At 43.8% G+C, this 24,786-nt stretch overlaps 1 protein-coding gene across 2 annotated transcripts in view; it reads left to right on the top strand.

The window, feature by feature from the left end:
- The window catches only part of pcsk6 (proprotein convertase subtilisin/kexin type 6), a 38,892-nt gene that overhangs the window by 11,667 nt on the left and 2,439 nt on the right, over positions 1-24,786 (top strand). For both annotated transcript variants that reach the window (XM_035418774.1, XM_035418773.1), the window contains 14 exons: positions 265-437; positions 926-1,138; positions 2,566-2,666; positions 6,675-6,778; positions 7,793-7,910; positions 13,351-13,539; positions 15,822-15,958; positions 17,048-17,221; positions 17,478-17,580; positions 18,036-18,232; positions 18,974-19,061; positions 20,284-20,387; positions 21,055-21,184; positions 24,576-24,688. In XM_035418774.1, coding sequence (XP_035274665.1) covers positions 265-437; positions 926-1,138; positions 2,566-2,666; positions 6,675-6,778; positions 7,793-7,910; positions 13,351-13,539; positions 15,822-15,958; positions 17,048-17,221; positions 17,478-17,580; positions 18,036-18,232; positions 18,974-19,061; positions 20,284-20,387; positions 21,055-21,184; positions 24,576-24,688 — 1,944 coding nt within the window. The remainder of the gene's footprint in view (positions 1-264; positions 438-925; positions 1,139-2,565; positions 2,667-6,674; positions 6,779-7,792; positions 7,911-13,350; positions 13,540-15,821; positions 15,959-17,047; positions 17,222-17,477; positions 17,581-18,035; positions 18,233-18,973; positions 19,062-20,283; positions 20,388-21,054; positions 21,185-24,575; positions 24,689-24,786) is intronic.

The raw sequence follows: 24,786 nt of genomic DNA, 5'->3' as shown, positions 1-24,786 counted from the left end.
GGAGATCAGCCATTGGTCCATTTATCCTGTGTCGTCTGGTGGTGTTAAAATGTTTTAAACCATAACAAAAATGGCACCAAAAAACAGCAGTGGTCCTCTGTTCCCGGTGGTTTGTTAAACAAGTGCTTTTTTTTTTACGGTTTACAGCAAAGACTTATTTGCTCTCAGCAGTCGCTGTGGAACAAAGATCTTTGATTGCAATTAGAGTACATTTACAAGCACGGGGCAATGCACTCGCCGCTTTCAATATTTCTGTGCTCCCAGGCATTCGGATGTTGGACGGAGATGTAACAGATGTGGTGGAGGCAAAGTCTCTTGGCATACGGCCGGACTACATTGACATCTACAGTGCCAGCTGGGGACCGGACGACGACGGGAAGACCGTGGACGGGCCTGGCCCACTTGCCAAGCAGGCCTTTGAACAGGGCATTAAAAAGGTCCGGTAATTGGCGCGGAAAAGAACTTTTTTTTTTTTTTTTTTTTTGTTCTGAAAGCTGCCGCGGATGTTCCAGTAGCGCCTCTGATTGTTTGTCCGTACAGTAGTCCAACTGGAGAGCTGCGCTACGCTCAAACCGCAGTAATGGCACCAGAAGTTTTTCTGTCTGTGGCGTGCTCTCGGTGGGAGGTTTTAGGGAGGGGAAAAGACGTGGCAGGGAACGGACAGGGGAAGGGGAAACGTCACCGCTGCTGGATTAGCCGCCCGGGTGCGGTGACCCAAAGATGCAGGAAAGTAGGTTACAACGGGCGGGCGCAGCAGTGCAGAAAGGCACAAAGGACACGATTATGTCCCTCGCTTGGGCATCCGAGAGGTCGCCAGTCAGAAACAATGGGGGGTCTTGGAGGTCTGGCTGGAGCCTGGCCTCCTGCCTGGTTTCTAATGTGCCACTGCTGCCGTTGGCTGTCCTTTTCTCCCATGGAAATGCAGGGTCGAAAGGGCCTGGGCTCCATCTTCGTGTGGGCCTCGGGGAACGGCGGCCGGGAAGGCGACCACTGCTCCTGCGACGGCTACACCAACAGCATCTACACCATCTCCGTCAGCAGCACCACGGAGAACGGAAACAAGCCCTGGTACTTGGAGGTCTGCTCCTCCACCCTGGCCACCACCTACAGCAGCGGGGAGTTTTACGACAGGAAAATAGTTGAGTACTGATGTCAGTTCCCCTGAGGTTGTGTGAAGATCAACAGCGTACACGAATGTGCGCAGGCAGACACATGCTCTCTCACACAAACACACACTCACACACACAAAAGGAAGCCAGGAATGATCTGGTCGTGCCAAGGCACGTGCCTTTCCCATCCATCAATTCCAAGCATTGCTTTTGCTGGGAAATTTCCTTTCTTTTCTTCAATGCAATATTAATAACATGCATATGGGACAGATGATTAGTCTTTGTTTATATTAAGGAATGTTTATTTGAGAAATTGTGATTTTTAAAAAAGCATTTTGACTGGCTTACATTCTTGTAAACAAGTGATTGAATACAAGAGAATGAAGAGAAATGATTGGAGCATTTAGAGTAGAATAAAATGATTAAGACACCCTGGAACATGACACACAAGAAAATCAGTAGAGAATGATTTCTTTGCCTGGTTTACAGTGTCTCTCACTCTCTTGCTCTCTGGAGATCCTCTGGGGGTTAGTAGTGCTGGGCTGTGAAAGTACAACATTCATTGTATTCAAGATTATTTTTTAATAATCAATGAAAATTGACCAAATATTTTTTGCATACCTTTGTATGAAAGCGTATGAATATGACGTACTGTATATGTGTGTGTAAATAAAGAAGTAGCCCTCTTATAATATGCATAGCTATTACGTAGTATTCACCTGTGGATTGAATGTGACAAAGTACAAATGACTACATAGTCATAAATTTTGAAGAATCTGTTTTCTTTTCGTAGATTAAAGAGCAGAGAATGAATGTGGTGGGCTGCATTTGGCCGTAGGGTTGAAGAGCCCTGGGTCAGATGTAGCTCTAAAGGGTTTCCTCCTGTCTGTCTCCTGACAGCAGTATATAAGGGAGTGACGCAATGAGAAGCGTGTTCAGTTCACTTTCATGAATTCCGTGTTGCTGGGGTGTGTGTAGCGCCAGGGAAAAGGCCAGGGATCACACAGCGGTTTCTCCAGCCTCGCTTGCCCGTCTATCTCTCATTTCCAGGCGGGCCCAAATGCAGGGGCTCTCACACGCCACAGCGAATCCCATCTGTGTCTGATTTAAGGGGGCTGTTTAATTATTTACAGGCGGTGATCTTGCCTGCGCCGTCTGTGGATTCGTCCGACTCTGTGGGTGTCCTGTCTTGTTTGAGAGGGGCAAAAAGAAAATATTTACCGAGCGTTGTACAATACCAGAACTCTGCTTCACATTTCAGCGGGATGGGGGTTAACACGAGGGGGGTGAGCTTGTCCTAGCGAGTGTCCTTATTCTGCAGAACAACAAGTCCAGGACGTTCAGCTGTGTAATCAGTTCATCTGGACACTCTCGCGCTGTCATTGAGACCTCCGTCTGTTGATCGTGTCGTGTTGGTTGTGTCACGTCGATCCCTCTTCCTCTCTCCCCCGCTCAGGTCACCACGGACCTCCGGCAGCGCTGCACTGACGGTCACACGGGCACCTCTGTCTCCGCCCCCATGGTGGCTGGGGTCATCGCACTGGCCCTGGAGGCCAAGTGAGTTGTCCTCTGTCACTGCCTTGATTTAAAATAGCAGAAATGGTCTGCTTTCTAAGGAAGACTCTACTCTGTGATTGGTCTAAACTGGGAAGGGGAAAAGTATCAAAACATGAACATCAAAGGCAGTTTTTTTTTTTGTTGCATTTTATAGGCAACATTCTGTGTCACAGGGTGAGGTTCATTCCCAAAGGACTGATTAGCACTGGACAGAGTCACTTAGGCTAGTCATTGTTCCAGGCCTGCTGAGTTGTATGATGCCCAAGTTTTCATTTGTATCCAAACACTGGGGTCAATGACTTGTGATTTAATAACACGAAATGTGCCTGGAACATAAACGCAGGCACATGGAGCAATTCCTTTGATGTTCCAAATAAGAGTGAACGCTGCTTTCACATGCTGTCCCCATTGCCAGTTCAAAGATGTTAACTGTGGTTACACACATAGCTAAGCCATTGTTGTGTCATCTTTGAGAGAAACAACTGAGCAGGATCTGATATGGGAAAAAATCTAGAATGATGATTCAACCAATATTTTTTTATACTGATATCGATAATATTTTAATGCATTTACACAAAATTTACCGGACAATTTACTGGAGTCCTAATCGTGATAATATGAAACGTTGCATTTAATATGCATTTCAATTTCAACTTAATTTAGCCTGAAGTAAATTGCTGTAAAATGTCCCAGATGAAAACCAGTTATGTAGCAACTAGACTCAACCAGCAAAATGATAAAATGAGATGGCATTCATTTCAATTTAACTTCAATTTAATTTATAATAAAGAAATAAAATTTAATTAACTCTGTAATAGCCAATTTAAATAACCAATTTAGGCTATTTATTCAGTTTCATTCAAAAGGGGTCAGTGCTGTATTACATTGCGGAGTAGTACAGATCATATGCTGATCATAATCTTCCTTCAAAGACCCTTCATATGATACACAACAGTGGCGAAAACCTGCAATATCAGGGTCCTGAATTTCTCAGTGGATAAGATCCCAGTTGGTGACCAGTGGGCTCCGGTGTTTGCTCTGAATATAGAGTAGATTAAGGGCTGTGGCCTGGACAAGGCCTATTGCCCTTGAGTTTGGGCTGTGTCGTGTAGTACGGCTGCAGCAGCAGGACAAATCTAACCTTGTTCTATCTGAGCAGATTAGTGTGACGTCAGCAAGGGCTCCATGGATCGCTACTATGCTAGTGCTTATTAATAATGCTTTATTTATATAGCATCTTTCATACATAAAATGCAGCTCAAGGTGCTTCATGTAAAATGAAGTGACTCTATGATAGCTTGCATGTTTCTGCTGTAATTATTGACAATAAATGATCTCCTGTGGTATGTGGTTTAACTTGTACTCTGAAAAGTACCTGTTTTATCATGCATGGGTTTATTGGTGTAGCATATGTATAGGTAAAAATCTCCCTGCCCCAAGAAACCTCCGGTATCCACAGCTGGAAAGCCAGTAGCGAGAGTTGCAAAGAGTAAAATGGGAAAACATTTCACAAAATGTGAAAAAATACAAAAGGTGTGATGCTCTGTTCTTGGGTTAACTCAATCGCATGGGGGAAGATAAAATGGTGGGCAGTCTTTATTTTCATACACAGCAAGGTATACACATCGGTCACTTTCTTGCCTGTTTTATGATTCTGATAAGCTATGAGCCCATGTTTTCTTTAAGAAATGTGAGGATCTTTTCGTATTGTGTATTGAAACCATACCACTATATAGCTAGGCAGCGCTGGATATACTTTGATATAATTTTGGTGGGCCAGTAGGGGGACAGTGTTCTCTTTATACTCATTGCAATGTGTTATGATTTTGGCGGTGCATTCCAATTGCTTATTTATTTATTCATTTATTTATTTTACCTCCTTACGTCCTTTCCTTGTGTCCTTTCCTGGTATCCTAGTATTGCTCTTTCAAGTGTTGGACGTGGCAGGTGGGGAGAGGTGGACCCACAGGTCGATCATTTATACGACCCACGTTCTGAAACAGTACTTCCGCAAAGGATGCACTCATGTTTTCTTGCTCAAGAATCCTTTGGATGCCTCCTAGTTCCTAGCTCCTAGCTCCTTGAAGGAGCATTTAATGGGTGGATATGTCCTGAAAGATGGCGGACCTCAGTCGACTGCTGGGTCAGTCAAGGATCTAGGAGGCAAGGAGGAATAAAATGAGCATTTTGAATGAGCCCCAGATGTTAATTTCTGGTATTTTTGACTCATTTGACCTTCCATACTAGGAAAGGACACAATGAAAGGAGGCAAGGAGGTGGAAAAAAATAAGCAATTGGAATGCACCCCTGGTATGCTGGCTAAATTCCAATGTTGGTTTTCTTGGTCTTGCCTTCCAATCATCTGCCATTTTAATTGCCTAAAGAATGCATGCCTCTCTTTCCACATCAGCTGATGTGTAGCCAGCATTCTGCTTCAAAAACACTGCCATACATGACATAAGTGTTTCAAATTGGTAATAGTTCACCCCACCCCACCCATTCTCCCTTTGTGTTCAGTGTTTTGAGATCCTGTCATGAAAGGTGCAATCTGTCATTCAAAAAATAACCGTATACAAATAGCATTTGAATTCATTTCAATTTTTTCTCTTGGGCTTCATTGATTTTCTTACCATAATCATGTAGTTGGTGATTTTGTGCATCGGCATTCTGTCTGAAAGGGGCATAACTTTCCTGGAGGACAAAACCACAAAGGCAATCTGCTCCGGTGCAATGTCCAGATCGGGCTACAGCTGGCATTCGGATCAGCAGTCTAATTTATCTGCTGGTCCCTTGAAATTTAACAGAGAATTCAAGGTTTCTAGACTGTGATGTTTTACAATGCAACAGTTTAAGCCCATAGGAGCAGGTGAGCGATGATGCTTCTGCTGGCGTAGGGAAAATCTTGGGTCAAGCAGCCGAACGAGCAACAAGCTGAGCTGTCTGATGCCAACAATGTAGCCCATGGCAATCATGGTGCTGGCCAGCGAAAGACAGAAGGAGAGCAAGAACTGCCCCTGGCTGAGGGTGCATAGGCTGAAATTCTGTAGCAGAAAATATTCTTACATTTTTTGTGATATATATATTTAACAATCTACCGTGCTTTGGCGCATACAGTATTTGAATAATGTTGCATATTCCTTTTGAATCAATACTTTGATGTAAAATTTTGATGCAACTTTTTCCTCATGTATTATTCAAGACCTTTCACATGGAAATGGCTAAATCAATTGACGTTTCTGACTGCGGCTGACTCCGGTAGCCAGTTATGAATGAGCGGTTATTGACTGAGCAGTTATTGCAGCAATAATGATTTACCACAGGAGGCCCAGAGAGGCAGCCAGTGGAGTAATTGTGGTCAATATTACTAGTGTCTGTTCAGTTGTTTTTTTTGTCTTGAGTGTAATTTAATTAAAGCTTTCATATGTCTGATGTAAACAGTTCACCCTCCTGAGTAATGGAATTCATTAATAACAACACTGAATTGGACACAGTGTTCCTACAGTAGAGTGCCCTGACTGACCCGTGCTCCATGGCATGTAGGTCTGCGACACTAAGAACATTTTGCGTCATTGATAACCCAAATTTACTTGTTGTTTTTGAATTCTTTAGCTGTAGCCCTTTCCTGGTGGGACTTGGTGAAAGAAAATCTGAATAATTAGTTCAACAGATAACCAGTTCCTTCACAAAATATTTCAGCTTTGCAGTCACAGAACAAAAACATCACTATCTAATAAGGTCAATCCTCCCTCCCTCCCCCTTCCTCCACTTCCGTCGCCATCCCTGACTTCACATTCTTTAATGATGCCATTTTTTCATTCATTTTGAAATTGACTTTTTAAAGTCCATTCAAAAGGAAAATATCACAAATATGATTAAAAATTCTATAGAAATGGATGTCGGCAGTTTATCACCAAACCGTTGTCAGAGTATTATGGAATGGAGAGAGCTCTGTTGGGATCAGAGTTTTGGCGATAAGCAAATTCGTTTTTTTCTTTAATTTTTTCGCAGCCCACTGATAACCTGGAGAGACGTGCAGCACCTCTTGGTGAAGACTTCAAGGCCCGCCCATTTGAAGGCCAACGACTGGAAGACCAACGCCGCAGGACACAAAGGTCAGTGTGATTTGGTAGGTAGTGGCCTCTGATTTGTAGAGTGCTGCCCTGTCCGTGTGCTTCAGATGGATTTTCCATGGGACTGCAATACCATAAGTTGCATTATCACACATGTTCAGTGGCATGGCTCTCTCTCAAATTCAGGCTTGTGCATGTGTATTTTGTACATGATAAGAGCAGCTTACTGGTTTCATTATGTATGTTAATGCATAGCCTAATTTTTGCGTCTTGTTCCTGGGCAGATTTGAACAACACTGCATAAATTGCTATATTTCAAAAAACTATAACAACATCTTTTCACGCAACACAGCACAACAAATGCATCTTCATAAAACATTCATATGATACTCATATGTTGGATTATGTACATATAGTGCTATAGTATATGTGTACATATGGATCTATTATTGCATGCGCAACAGCTCATATGATGGAGTACATTGTTAAATATCTCTAAACTTCATATGGTTTAAGTAATGCACTGATGTTCTCATGCACTAAATTGAAATGAAGGCTGTAACATTCATTTCAGCAGGTCCATTGGAGGTCACACATTTTAATGTGGTGCCAGAGCACCATATTGGAAGTTGTGACCTCCTCAACTGAGCGCCACGTACAATACGTCGCTTCATATTTTGCCATCATTATTTTTGACATGCTCTGTGAACTGTGAAATAAAGCTTGATGAACACTTTGGCAATGATTCGATCAACATTTATCCTTCACTAACAACTAGTAAGAATGATTATATTTTCTTTACATACACTGTTTGGTGAGTTCAGCAGTCACGAAAAAAAGTGTCTATAGCTTGTAGGTTAAAGTTAACCAGTTGTCCTTGACCGATGTTCTAAACGATGGTCATGGGACTTCATTGATCGTAATTCGGGGGTGTACCTGGGTGCAGTGCAAGTGAAGGAAACAGTGCAACATTTAAGGGGAGCAATTGATTGTAGAGGTAAGGTTGAGCTGTGTGGCTCCTCGCTTTAGAGCTTGCCTGTGCTGGTGTCTCCTCAGTCAGCCACCTGTATGGGTTCGGCCTGGTGGATGCAGAGGCCATGGTGGTGGAGGCCAAGAAGTGGAGAAGCGTTCCTTCCCAGCACACCTGCACCAGGATCTCTGATCGCAGGACCAGGTGAGGACTTCCTGCTCCTCCATGCAGGGGGTGTGGGGGGTGGTGTGCGGTGGGGTGGCGGGGAGTGCCTTCACACTGCTGTTCAGGAGAATATCACAGCTGCTGTCGTAATCTTGGAAGCCTCAGTTTCTTAATGTGCCACTTTGCATCAGCCATTTCTATTTGAACACATAGATTTATTGTCTCCATGTGCCAAAGTACTTTAGTATTTCCAGAGTGTAATGTGGTACAAATTAAATTCTTCTTCGTAGTCTATGCCATCCTCTCATCTAAAACAAACAGCCTCCGAAAATGGCATAATGAAACATAATGAAGTATTCTGGAGTACTGTGATCAATCACTGGGTTAATTAATTCTCTTTGCTTCTACTGCATGGTGGCAACAGACATATTTGTGCTTCTAAGACACATATTACTTTATGCTGCCGTAGTTGTAATAAATCCTTTACTGTGTTTTGAAAGAGGTATCTGATGATAATGGTCTGTAATTAGACCCATCTATTTTCATCAGGAGAACATTGCGAATAATTGGAGCATATCTGAACACTATGAGTGCGTACCACCTGCTTAGCAGAACATCCATTTCCCCTCGGGCAGATGAATGAATAGCAGTGGAAGGTGGGGGTGTTCAGGTGCCCGTGGTGTGTGGAAGGGCACATTGCCTTCGGAGCCCCTGGGCTCGCAACAGTTGCAAGATTATTTTTACCTGCATCGCAAAGGACACAACTCCTCCCTTAGGTCTCAGCTTTATTGATGGACAGATCTGATTCACCAGTTCAATGACTTGGCCAGTGCTTTCTAAGCTTGTGAAAAATGTAGCTGGGTCATATGTGCCTATGTGACAATATGTGCGCTGTTTGTTCTCAGCTGTGAAAAATAAAATGTTATTTAAAAGTAAAATACCCAGAGAACTGGGGAAAAAGTGAAGGAAACTGTTCATGCTTGCCATATTGAATTCCTCATTTTGTCCATTTGTATTATCATTGTATTGTTTTTCCCCCCTCAGTGCTGACAGAAAGCATAATCATAAAATGTACCTTCTTGGCCCTGCATGGCTCTATTTAAATGCTGTGCTGCGGTTTGTGATGGTCTAACTGCGATCGTGTTGTCGCCGGGCGCTTTGTGATTGAGACGGACTCGCCGGCCCCCTCGCGAGCGCTGCGGGACGGCGTGTGAATCATCGTCCCCGCGCGGTGGGGGCCGAGGCGACGTCGGGCTGTGATTGCATTACAAAGGAGGCCAGTAAAACTCCTCCGCCGTGGCGGGACGGGGCCTTCTGAGGGACGGGAGATAACGGCAGAGCGGCGATTCGGTCTGGAGAAACGGGAGACGGGGAGGAGGGGCGTGTTCTCCCATGGCGAGCTCCGGCCCCCGGCCGGGACAGGGAGGAACGTCAGAGGTGCTTATCGCCGGTTTCCGCAGAAACGGGTGATGCAGGAGCAAGAGATGGCACGAGCGGCGTCTTTTTTTTTGGTGGTGATTTGTTTTGGAGCTTGGGGACCTCTGAAGGTGCTCGCATTGCAAACCGGCGAAACAAATTGAGTTGGGCATCGGGGGGGGAAACTACAGACACGGGAGCTTCTTTCTCCTCTCTGCGTCAGGAAGTTGAGTGCAGTGGCCTAGAATGGCAGAGCGTGGCGATGCATCAATTTAAAGGGGTCAACTGGGGATAACATCTTCTGCCGTTTTTATTTCAAACTATCTGAAAAACCACATGCACTAGTGCACCTATACACACGCTCATATTGAGAACACTGTGATGTGCTCTGTGTCGCTTATACCACTTGACTGGGGGTGGGGTGTTCTGCTGGATGTCCTAGTTTATGACATTGTCTTTGCTTTGTGGAAGTTTTGACAGGCACTGGCTTTTCCCTCTCGTGACCATTAAATTAAATTTAATGGGCAATTGTGAGCTGGATAATTGCCATTGCATAATGTTTTGGTATCGGGTAATGTGCCACCTTTATTTTTCATATTAATATTAATAAATGGTCAGCCTGCAGAGCTTTGGATCAATTAGTTAGAGTGCCCTGAGGGAACCCTATTATGAGGGTGATGGTGATAAACTGAGGGTTTGATAATTACCTGTTATAAACGCCCTTAATGAATCAGAAGCTACTCTATTGATCGCCAATATCTGACATTCATATTAAATGCATGCATCGTCTTGTCTCTTTTATTGTTCTGGCAAGTCTTTATGCAATCTGTAATTCAGTGTAATAATTCAAAGAAATAGCCATTTAACTGGCTTGTTGACCAAAATAATGTTGCCCTCCTATACATTTTCAGAAAAAGAAAAAAAAGTGTAGTTTGATGAATTTAAAATTTTAGGTTCTTAATTTCCCACTGGGTCCCTGGTCTTGACTGGCTAGAAAAAAAATCTTAAGATTCATTTAATGAATTGTGTGCACATATAAAGAAAGATGGGCCATCCCCTGGAAGGATTTACATGTTACCTCTCATTGATTAGCCCATAAATATTTAGCTATGCGTTTGTGAGGTGTTCCGTGGTAATAAAAAAAAGATTTAAAATGTCTCAAAGAAAGCTTGGCTCCGTTTCAGTACCTTGCTTTGCATAAGAAGCTGTGAATTCAGGTCAAGGGTGGGCAGTTCCAGTCGTCATATATTAGCATCATATCTGTTGGGTTTCGTTCTGCCTTGGGTTTTTATTGTTTAATTGACAGAAGGACGTCTCGCCCGTTGCTCCGTCTGTAAATCATTTGCTAATTGAATCGCGGCCCTTGCAAATCTGAATGACTCCTGCCTCCTCCTCGTTTCCGAGATTTAGGGAAGAACCTCTGGTGCTTGAAGTAGGCTTGTGATCTGCAGTGTGTATACATATTCGGCTCAGTCCCTCACTCCAAATTCTCAGCCTGCCATCCTAAAAGGTACCGAAACTCACATTCATGTGGCAGTAGAGGATACGAAGAAAGAAGGTCCGTGCCTTCCTGCTGTGAGTCAACCTTTCTTTTTCATCTGAGGTCCACAGATTTTCTCCTGCTGTCATTCAGAGTTCCTCGCTTTGCAAGCTTTAAAAGTAAATCCTTTTTCATCATGGAGCAGAGAAGAAGCAAAAAGATGAGGTTTGGGGGGGGGGGGGGCATTGCTAGGAGATGGTACTTTGAATCCTCTGCTTATTCCTGATGGCTGGAGAAAAAAAAAAAACATTGAACCCTTCTACATGGTGCAATGTTCAAAGTGGCTTTAAAATTCACCTCTGGTGCTTTCTGTTTTGAAGTATATGATCAATCGCACAAATGATGCAGTGAGAAGGATGAGTTTGGGAAAACCTTCCTGTCATTTATCCTGCGCTGTGGTTGCATTGTGTCAGAGGCGTTCAGGATGTGTGCAGTGGGTGATGTGTTGTGCGCTGGGCTCCGCGGGGAGTCGTTGCTCATTTACCTGGGGTAATGGTGTTTTGAATTGGCTCAGAGCCAGATGGGGCATTTACCTTCCTGTGAAAGAAACGCTGAGGGATTTTTTTCTGAAGTGTGCAGAAATGAAGTGTTGGGGGGTGGAGGGGACATGCCAAGTGGATTGAGCGTAACTTTGGGAACCCCAGAGGGAATTGGATTGCCTGCCCGCAGACACAATCAGATAAGCGCCCCGGCAAAATGGATGCCACTTGTATTTTGTGAACATTCGAAATGCCACGTTCGTGGTCAAACTTCACCTCATTCAAAAATGTTCTTAGAAAATAGAGAAACTAAGTTAATCACCATCCACAGCTTGTAGTGTAATCACAAATAGAGTAAATATTAAAATCTAAAAGCAAAAGCAGTAATGGAACTTCATAGCAAAGAGAAATCTTTCCCAGCTCCGCCTAATGCTTTGAGCCAAGCAATAAATACAGTATGAAATGACCATATTTTCACGCTGTGCACTTTGAACTCTTCTAAGTGCTTTGCTTCTTCTTTGAAAAGGTAATATGAGCTTCTGAGTGTTGCTGAATTTTTCTGTTCGTTTTTCAGTTTGTCGTCGGAGATGGCCTGATTGGTCCATCTTCTCTGAGGAGCCCTGGATGGCCAGCCTTCTTTAACCGATGCCTTAACAGGCTCTGTCAGCGCTGTTTGCAAAGTGACAGTCAAAATTTTGACTGACATCTGTGTGTCCCCCGGTGGAGCGGCGCGAGGGTTGAATTAGGCCAGCGAGACGATTCCAGCCCACAGTTTGGTTTTCATTAGCGAGGAGCCGACCAGGATGAATTGATTAACAATCTCAATCTCCTCCCCCTCAATATTGCATTGGGAAATGTAACGTCAAAATGTCAACCAAGAGAAGAAATGTTGTCATACCCACCCATCCCCGACCTAGTCCTCCTGAATGCATGCGCTTTGAGCTTATAACAGACATGTCTCCTGGGGTCGGCTCCACAGGCTAACATTGATCAGTGTTACACCACTGTTGATTGGATGTGAAGTCCATTGTTAGATGTTGTTTAGTACTTTTTTGCACTAGCTCTGACCACCTCTTGTCATTGCTGTGAAATGTGACATGAAGTAACATTTTGATTATAGAATCCAATTCCAGCCGAGGATGCCTGGCTGCACAAACTGAATCATTCATTGCCGTGGTGATCCTGGGTGCTCCTGTGTTTTAAAATGCAGCCCTGCACTTTCCATTCATGATCTTGCTGCTCTCCATTGCACATGTGCCTTTGCCAGTTAAGAGAATTTTACCACCAGTTTTTTTTGACACGCTGTCCTTTATTCTTTGTGATACAAATGCAATGGGGTGCCTATTTATTTGCAGACATAAAAATTATTCAAGCTAAAACAAATGAACAGAATGATATTTTCTCGTTCATCTCCTTTATTCTTTGTGATACAAATGCAATGGTATGCATATTTATTTGCAGACATAAAATTATTCATGCTAAAACAAATGAAAAGAATGATATTTTCTCAAAACTTCCTGTTCAGCCTACTGAACCTGTCTCCCATAATGCGATTTTTCATATCTTACCTGTAACAGTGCAAAACCCACGGATTGCAGTCTGGAAAATTGAGACAGTGGAGAAAGGGATGAATTGAATTTACTTTGTTGTATGAGATGATATTGTCCTCATTGGAATTTGGAGGTCTTAATACATCACAGGCAATCATGCACCCATATCACATGACCCCACATTGCAACTAATTCACTACCCTGACCGCTAACAACAAATAACTTTCCCAAATGACATAATTTGCAAGAAGCATGCTTTGTGGAACAAGATCTCTGTTGCCTTGGTAATGTGTGTAGTTTCTTTGTCATGTACAGACAAACAAAAGCTAGAATTTAGATTTTTTGAGTACAATTGGCATAGAGTACAGTGCCTGTGGGACTCTATTTTCTTGGCAGTTGTGTTTGTCACATAGCTGTGGCCATGGCTTTCGCTGTCTGGTTACTGAAGAAGCTCAAAATACCCTCTGCCCTCACGCTCTCTGTTGCCTTGACAGGTACATTCGTCCGGACCAGTACCTGAATGCCAGCATCAGTTCCTCGGGCTGTGCTGAGCAAGCCGACCAGAGTGTGGTGTACCTGGAGCATGTGGTGGTGAGGGTGCTTATTGTGCACCCCCGCCGTGGAGACCTGCAGATCAACCTCATCTCACCTTCTGGGACACGCTCCCAGCTCCTGGCCAAGAGGTGAGGATGCCACACCCACCAAGGGAACCCACTCCCTCCTCTTCCCCCATCCCCGCTCTAGCCCCCCCACAGCCCTGCTCCTCTTCCCCCTGCCCAATCCCACTCAACCCATCCCTGCTCTACCTCCCCCCAGCCCGGCTCCTCTCCCCCCAGTTCCAGTACAGAGGACGCTGAATAGATCCCCACACCATTAGACAGGAGTCTGCCATCTACAAGTTCTTTGCTCCAGCATGCGTCCTCATCTCAGAGGTCCCTGTGCTTTCCACGCTTGTATGCTAGCCTTGGATATCCCGTCTTTGGCAGAAAATCTCATTACCTCTAGTTTCAACAGTGGCAAAAACAGGAAATGAGTGGAGTATCTTTCCTGTAAATATAACATCTGTGATGGAGCATCATGCGAATTGGCTCCACATGAGCCCTGATGTGACTTCAGTTGTCTCTGTCAGTGTCAGGAGAGCTCTTTCATCACAATGAAAGGCATTCTATCATCCATTGAGGACAAAACTAATATTTGTATTCTCTTCTATCTTTGGTTAGCTATTCTAGTTTTCTCCCCTGTACACACACAGATACACACTGGTGCGTGCACATGACTTCTCATTGCTGACATCCTTCCAGTGCTATCTGGACTGCTGATATCGGCATCGTAGGGATAAATGATTATTATTCTCGGATCCTCATGAATAAAACAAGAAAGGGTTTATAGATAAACCTTCATTTGATTTTTATCATGGGAGATCTCTGTCCCTGACATCAAATGTAAATTTTAAAAAAGATAGCTGGCTATGCTCTTTTCATGTCAGTGTGCCCTTAATGATGTTAGTCAGTGCTGAGTAGCAGTTTCAACTGCTGTGCTCTCATGTTTCCTTTTTCCTCTGCATTCTTTATGGCATTTTTGGGCAAGGCTTTGGTCTATGTTTTTAGCATTGAAACGGCAGCCTCGTTTAAAAATTCCCTTTTTTCTTGACTTTGTTTAAATGCTTTCTGTTCCTGCTGAGTGTATGTTGCCTGACATATGAGACTCCCCATATTAAGACCATATTGTTGCTTTTTTTGTATATTGCTTTGAACTGGGTGGATTGCTATGCTATGTCTTAAAATTCCAGTCTCTCTCTGAACAGGAAGAACATTTGAGCTGATACAATGCCATTGTCATAATGTGATAGATGTTGCCAGAGAAGACATTTGCTTTGAATTAGTGTTGAGGGGAGGCTATGGCCCGAACCCCATAGCCACATCCATTAAACCGTTTAACCACTACTGCAATGGACAGCTAGATTTACAACTTAATTTTCTCCCAATGACCAGGAATGGTTCAATTTTTCGAAGTAAAAATATACAGAGCGTATTTACTGTTATACATATGATGTAATGAGGAGTTCACTGAGCTAATTTGCAGCAGGGTCTAGTGGTGAAATTAGCACAGGAGCTGATTATCCTTTGTGGCACTGGGGAAGAGAAGTTCCCTCTAATCAAGCTCAGGAGTTCATAGGAAATCCTCAATCACTCACACTGGAGTACAGAAGGAAACCCTGCTTTCTCTACTAATGTAGCACACATTACTGAAGACTGAAAAACTACAAAAACTACTGTTTTCTAAATACAGTACTGGGTCAGCTACTGGATGGCTTTTTATCCTGGGTAGTATGGTTTGTACAATGATGACGCCGTGCTTTTAGAAGGACTTTGCCTTTTTGGCTTTTTACCAATTTTCTGGCATTGCAGAAACTATACACTATAGGATGTTTGTGGCTGTCAATTGACCTTACATCCTGATCCATTTACACTGACATCTGAAGAGGAGTATTAATTAATATGTGAATATTTAGCCATCTCTAACTAATTGATGTTGCTGTTCCTTTCAGACATTTTAACTGAGAGGATGAGGATTGAGATAAACAAACAACAGTTTTAGAATTGAATTGATTGCCCTCTGCATTATAATGCAGTGGTTTATTTTTTCAGTTTGATGACTGGAATTTTATCTTATCAAATCTCTTATATTGATAAATTCAAGCTGGTTTGTTATTTGGAAGACATCACAAAAACAAATAACATTGAACATTTCTAAATAAGTTTTTCTTTTGCAGACACTTGAAGTTCAATGTAGATGGAGTTTGTGTTGGTTTGCAGAACTGGGTAATTGCTTCAGCATTGGAACACCAGTTGATAGAAGATGGAACTGTTCCCAGAGAATGTCTTCAAATGAACTCTCCCTGCTTTTCTGTTTTATAAGCATTTTTTGTTTTTTTTTTCAATCTCTGAATCGCACTGTCTTGCAGATTGCTTGATAACTCAAATGAGGGCTTCAGGAATTGGGAGTTCATGACCGTACACTGTTGGGGGGAGAAGGCTGAGGGACAGTGGACTCTGGAGATCTTTGACTCGCCCTCACAACACCGTAACCCTGAGGTACTCGGTAAGGGATTGTTGCCTTGGCCCTTTCAGGAGTCCCCTCCTCCTGCTCCACATGGGCCTGTCCAAATGTCATCTCTCCTGGGCTGTGTGAAGTTTTCAAAGTAGTGATGTGCCAAAATACCAGGTACCAGGATGCTGGTCTCAGATTCTGACAGTACCAGATCTAACTTTTGCCAGTAGCCCTGCAGAATAAAAATACCAGTACCCCTCCATCACAACAATCATGGAAAACAATAGATAGCTGGCAGCATGTGGCAGTGATGAGATGAAATATGAGGAATAATAATTTTAAAAAACCTTTTTTAAAAGTCACCTGGAGTTGTAAGATAAATACTTGCTGTTTGCTTTGGTACACCTAATTAAATACTTTGCCTAGGGTTTGTTTTTAAATGGTCATGGACCTTGTTCATAAAGGATAACGTTCATTTCAGTTTCCAAATGGATGTAAATGTCTAATTATAATTTTAGGTATTTAGGATTTTCGATAAATTTAAAAATCATAACAAACTAATCGTTTTTGGGTAAACATCCCCTGCTGCTTGTTGAGATGGTGGGTTCGTCTTCGTGAGGCCAGTTATCACAACTGATACCCTTTCATGGTTTTGTAATGCGCTTATGAAATGTTTTGAAATGGTGCAATGGCGTGTTCTGGGTCCAGATATATCCGGAGCGTGCCAGAGCTGAGTCCCATGAGGCACGTCGTAATCAAGCACAGAGTCACCCAGGGGTGGGGGGAGCGGGGGCGTCCGCCCATCACCTCATCGCTCATCAGTCATTTCTGTTCAGTCCCGTGCCTGTAGCCCAAATACACCAGCTGTAGCTGCAGCAGCTCAGCTGGCAGATTGGGGAAGAAAGAAAAAAAACCCGCAATTGTTATCAGGGTGAAAAACTGAAGTAAAAAATGGCTTTGTCAGTTATTTTTAATAGCATTATTGATGAATGCAATGCGGTGCCCCTGAAATCCTGCAGTGAGAACATGAGAAGTGCGCATTCTTGTTCTTGAGCTGTTGGAATGCAGCCTACTGTATGTGCATCATACATTTTTACTGAGTATGATGCGGCACTGAAAGTGCATCCTCTCGCCCTCCAGGTAAGCTGAAGGAGTGGACCCTCATCCTGCACGGCACCGCGGTGCACCCCTACCACTCCCACACCTCTCACCATTCGCGCTCCAGGATGCTGGAGATCCCCAGTCCGAGCCGCGATCCCAAGGCCCACGAGCCGCAACAGGAGATCACAGAGGAAGAGGAGGAAGAGTATGACGGTAAGAGGTTGTGAAAGGAGCGCCTTTGTGCATTTGTGATGTACCCACTGAGAGGCATATGTCTACATTTTTGCTGCACTTTTAGTGTAACGTGCACTTTTTGCATAACCCTGTATCTGTTGGTTGGATTTGGCAGTTGTTTCTGGGGCCTATATTTTTGCTATTTAGTAAACATTTGCTTGATCTGTGGGTCAGATTCCTTTTTGGAAGGATGTTTAACTGGAATCTGAATGTGACCTGTCCAAATAACTCGCAGGGCCGTGCCGCACTGAATGTGGAGACCAGGGCTGTGATGGTCCTAATGCTGACCATTGTCTGAATTGCGTCCACTTCAGCCTGCGCAGCGCCAAGACAGGCAGGTAAAGGAGTTTATGGGCTGGCTGCGATATAGTACTGGTGCCATTATGATGCCTACCCACTTAACATAGTGCCAGTTACTGTTTGCTGCCTCTCTCCTCAGACCTCCCTGCCTTTATCCTTTTATCCTTTTTATTGTCATATTGTATTATGTTATCTTGAATACTAATTATGCTCCATAAATCCACTCTGTAGAAAGATGCAGTGGATAAAAACAAGCCTTTGAACTGCAGCCCAATGTCCCTCTTGAGATCTGTGGACAGTTATTTTTTATTTTTTTGGTTCCTCATTATTTTAGGGGATGCTTTTGTGAAAACAGTCTGAACGCTCTTAGGTAAAGGGACCCGAATTATTTGACAAACTTGCTTTAGGATTTTTTCAGTATTCACAAGTCATTTGAAGAAATGTCGATCAGAACCTTTTGAACCCATCTGACGTGCCCTCCCTCCCCCTGCAGGACCTGTGTCAGCCAGTGCCCCTTGGGCTACTATGGGGATGTGGAGGCCCGGCGTTGTAGGCGATGCTTCAGAGGCTGTGAAACCTGCGTGGGCCGGGCATCCAATCAGTGCCTGTCCTGCCGCAGAGGGCTCTACCTCCATGCCGACCACAGCTCCTGTGTGAACGAGTGTGCCACGGGCTACTTCGCTGACGACGGTAAGGGAAGGCAGAGCCACAACGTGGATCCGTCTCTGTAAGCCAGACAAACGTGAGGAGGGTTTCATTGTCTTAATCATCCTCTCCACTGGGAAAAATGCAGGAATTTGAAGGCTGCTGAAAGCATGCTGCTTCCCTGGATAGGAATTCATTTATTGGGGTGCTTCGGGAGGTTGTATTTCTGTTCTGGCCAGATAGTGATTAAAATACGGATGTTTGAAATGTGCACAAGGTTGCTATTAACTGAAATGGCTGCTGGAGAGTAAAATCTGCAAGAACATCTGGCTCATTTAAATTTCTTTCTTTTTTTTATTATAAAATAACTTATTAGTGATTGTGCCTAAGAATGTGTGAAATGGAAAGTGTTGATGGCACTAGAAAGCCATTAAGCTGTTTTCTGCAGGCGGACAGAATACTATAGTGCCATCAGTCAGCACATGCTATATATCCTCCCATCTCTTTGTCCATATTGCCATTAGATGGAACCTTGCTCTGTTGCCTTCATAGAAAAAAATATGAAAGTGTGGAAAGCTATTAACATTTAATTTGTTGTTTCATCTTTGTGTGTTTTGGCTCCTTGGATAGGGGGAAGGGGTGCGGCTTGCTATTCCTAGGAGTAGGAATGGGGGGGAGGGGGTGCTAGCTATTCCTAGGTGTAGGAGGGTGGTCTTTGAGGTCCACTGCTTGTACCTGAACAGGCTTCACACTTGGCTGATGGTGTTTTTTCCCCACCTCCAACAGTTCAGAGGCAGTGTGCGAAATGCCATGAGAACTGTCTGAAGTGTGTGCGCGATTCTGACCGATGCACCGCCTGCAACGACGGCTACAGGTAAATGGTTCCCATTATCTATAAACAACATAATTCAAATGAGGCAGTCAGACAAGTTGTTGTAAAGAGGATTGGACAGCATTGTGGGGTCAGGGTTCAAAATTGGATTTAAATGTCTGGTGGGGCTCTTCTATTATATTGAGCCGTAGACCTTTCTTCAATGTTCTGCTGTCCTCGGGTAATGAAATTTGCTAGCTAAATGAAAAACAAATAAATAGTAAGCATATTTGTCTGTATTTGTTTGTCATGTATAGGCATACACTGTGTAGCTATATAGTATATATATATATTTGTTTTTTTTTTTTTTTTTTTTGCTCCTATGTGAGTATGTGTACAGATGTGTATGTACCATGCCTAAATTAACATATGCGATTCACAAATGCATGACTACAATCATCATGTGACATTATTTTACGATATTGTGACCTTAACATCCATGAGGCAGTCTGCCAGGGAGAAGCATTTGAGTTCGGGTTTGTTTTTACGGTTGTGTGGGTCTTGGTGTAGCCACTATAATTTGTTTATCCCTGGATGCAACTTTCAGGGCCAACAGCTCTTTGGAGCTGAATTAATTGATAAGCTAAACACGAAAGGAGGGATCTGAGGTTTTTTGGCCCTTTTCCCATTGTCAGATTGAGATTTGGGAGTTCTCTGGCCCCTTCTGTGCATTCAGAGCACACGCCTGTCTTTTCAATGGTATTTGGCATTGCTGTCCTTTCTTTTTAGCCACTCTATAAAGAGAAAATTATAAAGAAAGACCTAAAACAGATTGAGGGGTACATTCACTACTCCACATGGGGCAGAGGGACAGATATGTTGTTCAGTGAGTCTTCTTTTTCAAATCTGGCTTTGAGTGTTTGACCACCCCCTTGAACAACTTCAGATATATGGCGCTTTCTAAAATACACACTGCTGTGACTATCGAAATGCCTAGAACCTTACGTGCCTCATTTGCGTGTACCATTGTATTTTTTTCAAAGGTTAGCATAGCTGTGTGGGAGCTGCTTTGATAATATAATGGATTACAGTGACACATGGGCTTAATTTGTATGTGGTTGCTAATAGTTCATTTTTCTGTCGATTTGAGGTAGAGATTTTACGAGTCACGAGTTTACTTCTGTTTAATGCTTGAATGTCTGTGCGTGTCTGTGCGTGTCTGTGCGTGTCCTTGCGTGTCTGTGCGTGTCTGTGCGTGTCTGTGTCTGTGTGTGTGTGTGTTTAGTTTGGCAGGTATGACCTGTGTGCCGGAGTGTGCTGATGGAACATTTTTTAACCTGGAAGAAATGAAATGCATCATCTGCCATCACTCCTGTGCCACCTGTACAGGTCAGTACTGGGGTCTCTTTCCCACAATGCATTCCTAATCTGGTCAGCACAGCCACAGATGATCTATAAGGAAACAGATAGTCAGCTTCTGAGTGGTAACAGTAGGCTTTGTTTCTCCTGCCATGTACTTGCGCTGAGCTGTGTCAACTCAGCTGTGGATAAAAGACTACTGTTGAATGATGAGATATCCAATTCTGTATGAACTAGCGCACTCCTATTTAGGAAACGTCTGACGATATTGCTGACATTTGATCCTCATATTAATACAAACCTTTGGAGAAATTGCACTGGCTTATTATACAATCACTGTTAGCCTGGTATCATAAGACAAGATAACCAAATTATTTGCAGAGGATCTTAGGCTTGTGATTTGCATGAAATCATGTGCAGTTGACATTTACTGGAAAGTCTCCTGTTTGAGATTTTGTGGGGGTTATTACACAGATCAGCCCACTTGAGTGCTTGAGGGCTTGGGAGGAATGATACAAAACCATGCCTGAAAAGGGTCATGCACAATATCAGCACTCTTGAGATGGCTGTTTATAACTATGGCTTAATTAGTCCGTGTACTGCAGGGGTCTGCGTCAGATTTAATGAGAGGCCTGGTTATTGGCAGGGCAGGCATCTGACTCTGTAAGTAGTCTTGATGGTGCTGTCCCTTGCTCAGGCCCAGGGAAGGAGGAATGTATCCAGTGTGCCAAGGACTTTCTGCAGCAGGAGTGGAAATGTGTCCCAGCATGCACCGAGGGTTATTACCCAGGGGAGGCCGCTGGGCTCCCGCAGAAGATGTGTCGCAAGTGAGTACCCGCTGCGTCTCTGTGCACCACTGCTTTACATGCCGTAGTTCCCGCCTTGTTGATTCCTTTTATCTGCAGTACTGGTGAAGTCACTGTATTACCTGTGCAGCTGTTCAGCATGGATTCTGATGTGCTGCCAGTATGTGCTCTTTGGATTATGCCATCGAGTTTAGCAAAGCCTTATAAAGCCACTACAGGTAATGAACATGAACAAAATGAACAAATCCTGGGTTTATGTATTTAAAGGTAGGAACCAGAACACTGTAGTTGTGTTTCAGCATTCTCATCGCTTGCCGGTGTAGTGTTTCTGCTGAAGAAGGTTTTTGTATGGTGGTGGGTGTGGAGCAGACTTCTAGGGACAGATTGGCTCTGATGTGATAATCCCCTCTATCGCCATGTTGAGGCTGATCTCATGCCACCTTCTGCTGTCCTCCCCTGTTTTCACAGCACATCTCACCCTCTCTTTCCCTCCTCTTCTGTCTCCCTCGCTCCTGTCCTTCTGATAAGTCAGTCCGCATCTCATAAGCATTCGGTATCTGCTGGATGTATGTAGTGATGAGCTTGTGAAGATGTCGTTCACCTGGGACAGTTGTGGCAGCCCCGCCTATTACTGAATGCAAGGCCTTCTGAAGAGCCACTCTGCAGAGTTTCCTAAGCTCTATGGCATTAGACAGGGGCTGCGGTATTAAGTCATGGCGGCTCACAGAATTCATGTGTACACTGATGAGTCGGGGTGCCTTGGTAACCTTTTCACATGGGAGTGCCTGGTGTCTTTTTTTTTTTTTTTTTTACTCCTCGTTTTATTCTTCTTTTGTTTATTTAGTCTGTTTTTTTTTCCATGTCCATAATTGGCTATAAATCACAGCCGCCCCGCAATTTAAGAGGAACCGCGGGGATGACGGTGGCATAAATCTCTCACCTGCGCCACAACTGAAAATTTACGGTCACATCAGAGCACTTTAGATCACTGTAATGGGCGCAACTGAGGCCTGTGCAGAATGGAAGGGTTGCTCTTTTTTTCCCCCCCATGTTTGCGTTTTTATAAATTGGCCTGTTGGTTTATGGAGGCCCTCAGCACAAAACAGAAGCTTTTTTTAAAGGAGGTCGTGGTTTCCCGACTGTGGTCTGAATGAGTCTAGGACTCGCTTGGGAAGCGATGGGAGGGGATTTCTGGGAGGTTACATGTGCTTTTTGGTGGCTGGAGGCAAGATCCTCAATTAAAGGGCAGGGAAGGCCATGACCTCTCTGGCGATGGCGTCGATGACGGTAGCAAAGCAGGAAGCAGAAATTCATCAGTTACAGGAAAACCTTGTTCCTCTCACACCATCCTCCATTTGGCCCTCTGTTTGACTCTGAGGTTCAGTGGGTTGTCTCTAATGAGCATCTTACGTAATCCTTCCGCTAACTCTGTCAGTCTGTGGAGCAACTGATACTTCTTTTTTTTTTGCAGTATCCTAGTTTAGATGACATTCAGAGTCCGTGAACAGAAGAGGAAATGAGTTGTACCTTTGGAGTGCACTCGCATAATCACTCTGACACCTTGTCCTAAACTTTGCATAATGACTTTAAGCAGGATGTCTTACTCATTCCAGTTCTTAAATGGTTTTCCATTAATAACAGCGACTGCCAAATTTGAGATGAGGGGTAATAACCGGAGAAGAAATGTCATGCCTTAATTTGTTGCTCGTACGTACTGTAGCACCACCTTGAATAGATCGCATGCCCCCTCCTACTTGTGAGAGTTAATTGGGTATTTGAACCATGCTCCTGTGCCCCTTCAGGGTTTATAAACTGAGAGGCAGTGGTGGGGGGGGGGGGTAGTGTGTTCTGCGGGCAGGAACCACCTCCATATATAGAGGCGGTGATTAATGGAATGTGGGGATAGTGTGTGCGTGTGTGTGTGGGCAGAGACAGACTGAGATCTGGAGTTGCTGCAGCTGTCACTCTTTCCTTCCAGCTAAGGTGACAAGCATTTAATCATTTAGTCTTTTATTTTGGCTCTTAATGAATCAATTGCATCTTAATGGGTTTGGGGGAGGGGGGTCGTTAGAGATGGAAGAAATGCCGCCATGTTTTTGCTTTCTTTTGTTTGCGTGTGATCTTTGTTTAAGAGGAGAGTTTAGCTGATCACTCGGTGTCACATCGATTTCCCCAATTCCCTGTATGGCACAGATGGCCACTTTATTGCCGCAGTTAATTATGCTCTGGAAGATGATATTTGGTTCCACGTCTCAATATGCATTTCCTAGTCTGTCCATTTAAAAACCCATGAATACAGACTGTTCATTTCAGGACCAGCTCCACTAGTTCTCCATCAACTCGAGCTCTAATGCGGGAGTAAGCACATCGCTTGCTGAAGCCAGTTGGCAGCGTCTGAGGACAATTAACAGAACGTCAATGAATCCTTTTGTAAATGCTGACAGTCAAGGTGAAGTCAGCACGTTCATGCAGCCTCCTTATTCGGTTTATGTCGACAAATGAGAAGGCATGAGTGGAGGTGCACCGAGACAAGTCTGATGTGTTGACATGCAGTTAGAAACTATCCTGTGGCTTGACAGTGGTTGTCCGTCAGATTAGAAGCCAGTATCTTTGAGGCCCGTCACTCCAAATGAAGATTTGCTCTGATTTTATTATCATTTCATTAGCAAGGTATTCATTCTGCTTGAAATCCTGGAGTTGCAGGTGAAGATGTTGTATTTTCATCTTCAGAGACAAAACAAAAAACATTTTTGAACACAGGGCTGTTGATTTAGGACATTGTAGACTCATGCCATAGTTTCCTGCTGTTGTATTTCTGTCACATCTAGGGTGTGAAATGTTCATAGCCAAAAGCGTTGAATGATTTATGTGCCTTTGATCTGTGTTCGTCTGAACTCCCTGTTCTAATTGTTTATGGCATCATTTTACCCCCGTGCCACTTGTATGAGTAAATCACAATGTTTATTGATTGGCATTGCTTAATCTAACTGTAACTGAATTTGTTTTCATTTCAATACTCACAGTAAAATGAACAGATTTGTTTTCTACTGAAACAACTTTTACTTTTGGAAGTGGAATACATTTTGCACCTGTATTCCATCTGCATTTAATTCAAGCTTAACTCTGTATTTTTATGTTTTTGGAGATTTTCCTGTAGCTCTTCCTTTTTTAGCACCTTTGTTTCAGTATTTCTGGGGAATAAAAAGTTAAACTGCACAGCATGCAAAATGCCACATGGTGCGATCGGCAGACGTGCCTCAGTTGAATCAGTTTGCTTTGATTTGACAGGGGAATACCATCTTATCGCAAATCGTCTCTTTGCCTTCAAGTCTGTGGATGTTGAAAATGCATATTGACTCTTCCCCCCTTTCCCCCCCCCTCTTTCTTCATCATTTATGTTTGTGGCTTGCAGGTGTGAAGAGAATTGTCTGAGCTGTCAGGGCCCTGGGGTAACCTGTAGCCGATGTCGAGAAGGATACAATCTAGTGAGCAGGACGTGCATCGCAAACGCCACCTGCAACAACGGTAGGTTGGTCTGCCGGTGCAGGGGCTGCGTGTGCCAGACGTGGATATCCACAGTGGGCACAGCCAGGTGAATCCGGTCAGCTTTGAGAAGAGGAGGC

The sequence above is a fragment of the Anguilla anguilla genome, chromosome 5 (genome assembly GCF_013347855.1).
Source record: "Anguilla anguilla isolate fAngAng1 chromosome 5, fAngAng1.pri, whole genome shotgun sequence".
Taxonomy (NCBI): Eukaryota; Metazoa; Chordata; class Actinopteri; order Anguilliformes; family Anguillidae; genus Anguilla; species Anguilla anguilla.
Note: the sequence above shows the minus strand (reverse complement) of the source record. Positions and strands in the feature narration are given on the sequence as shown.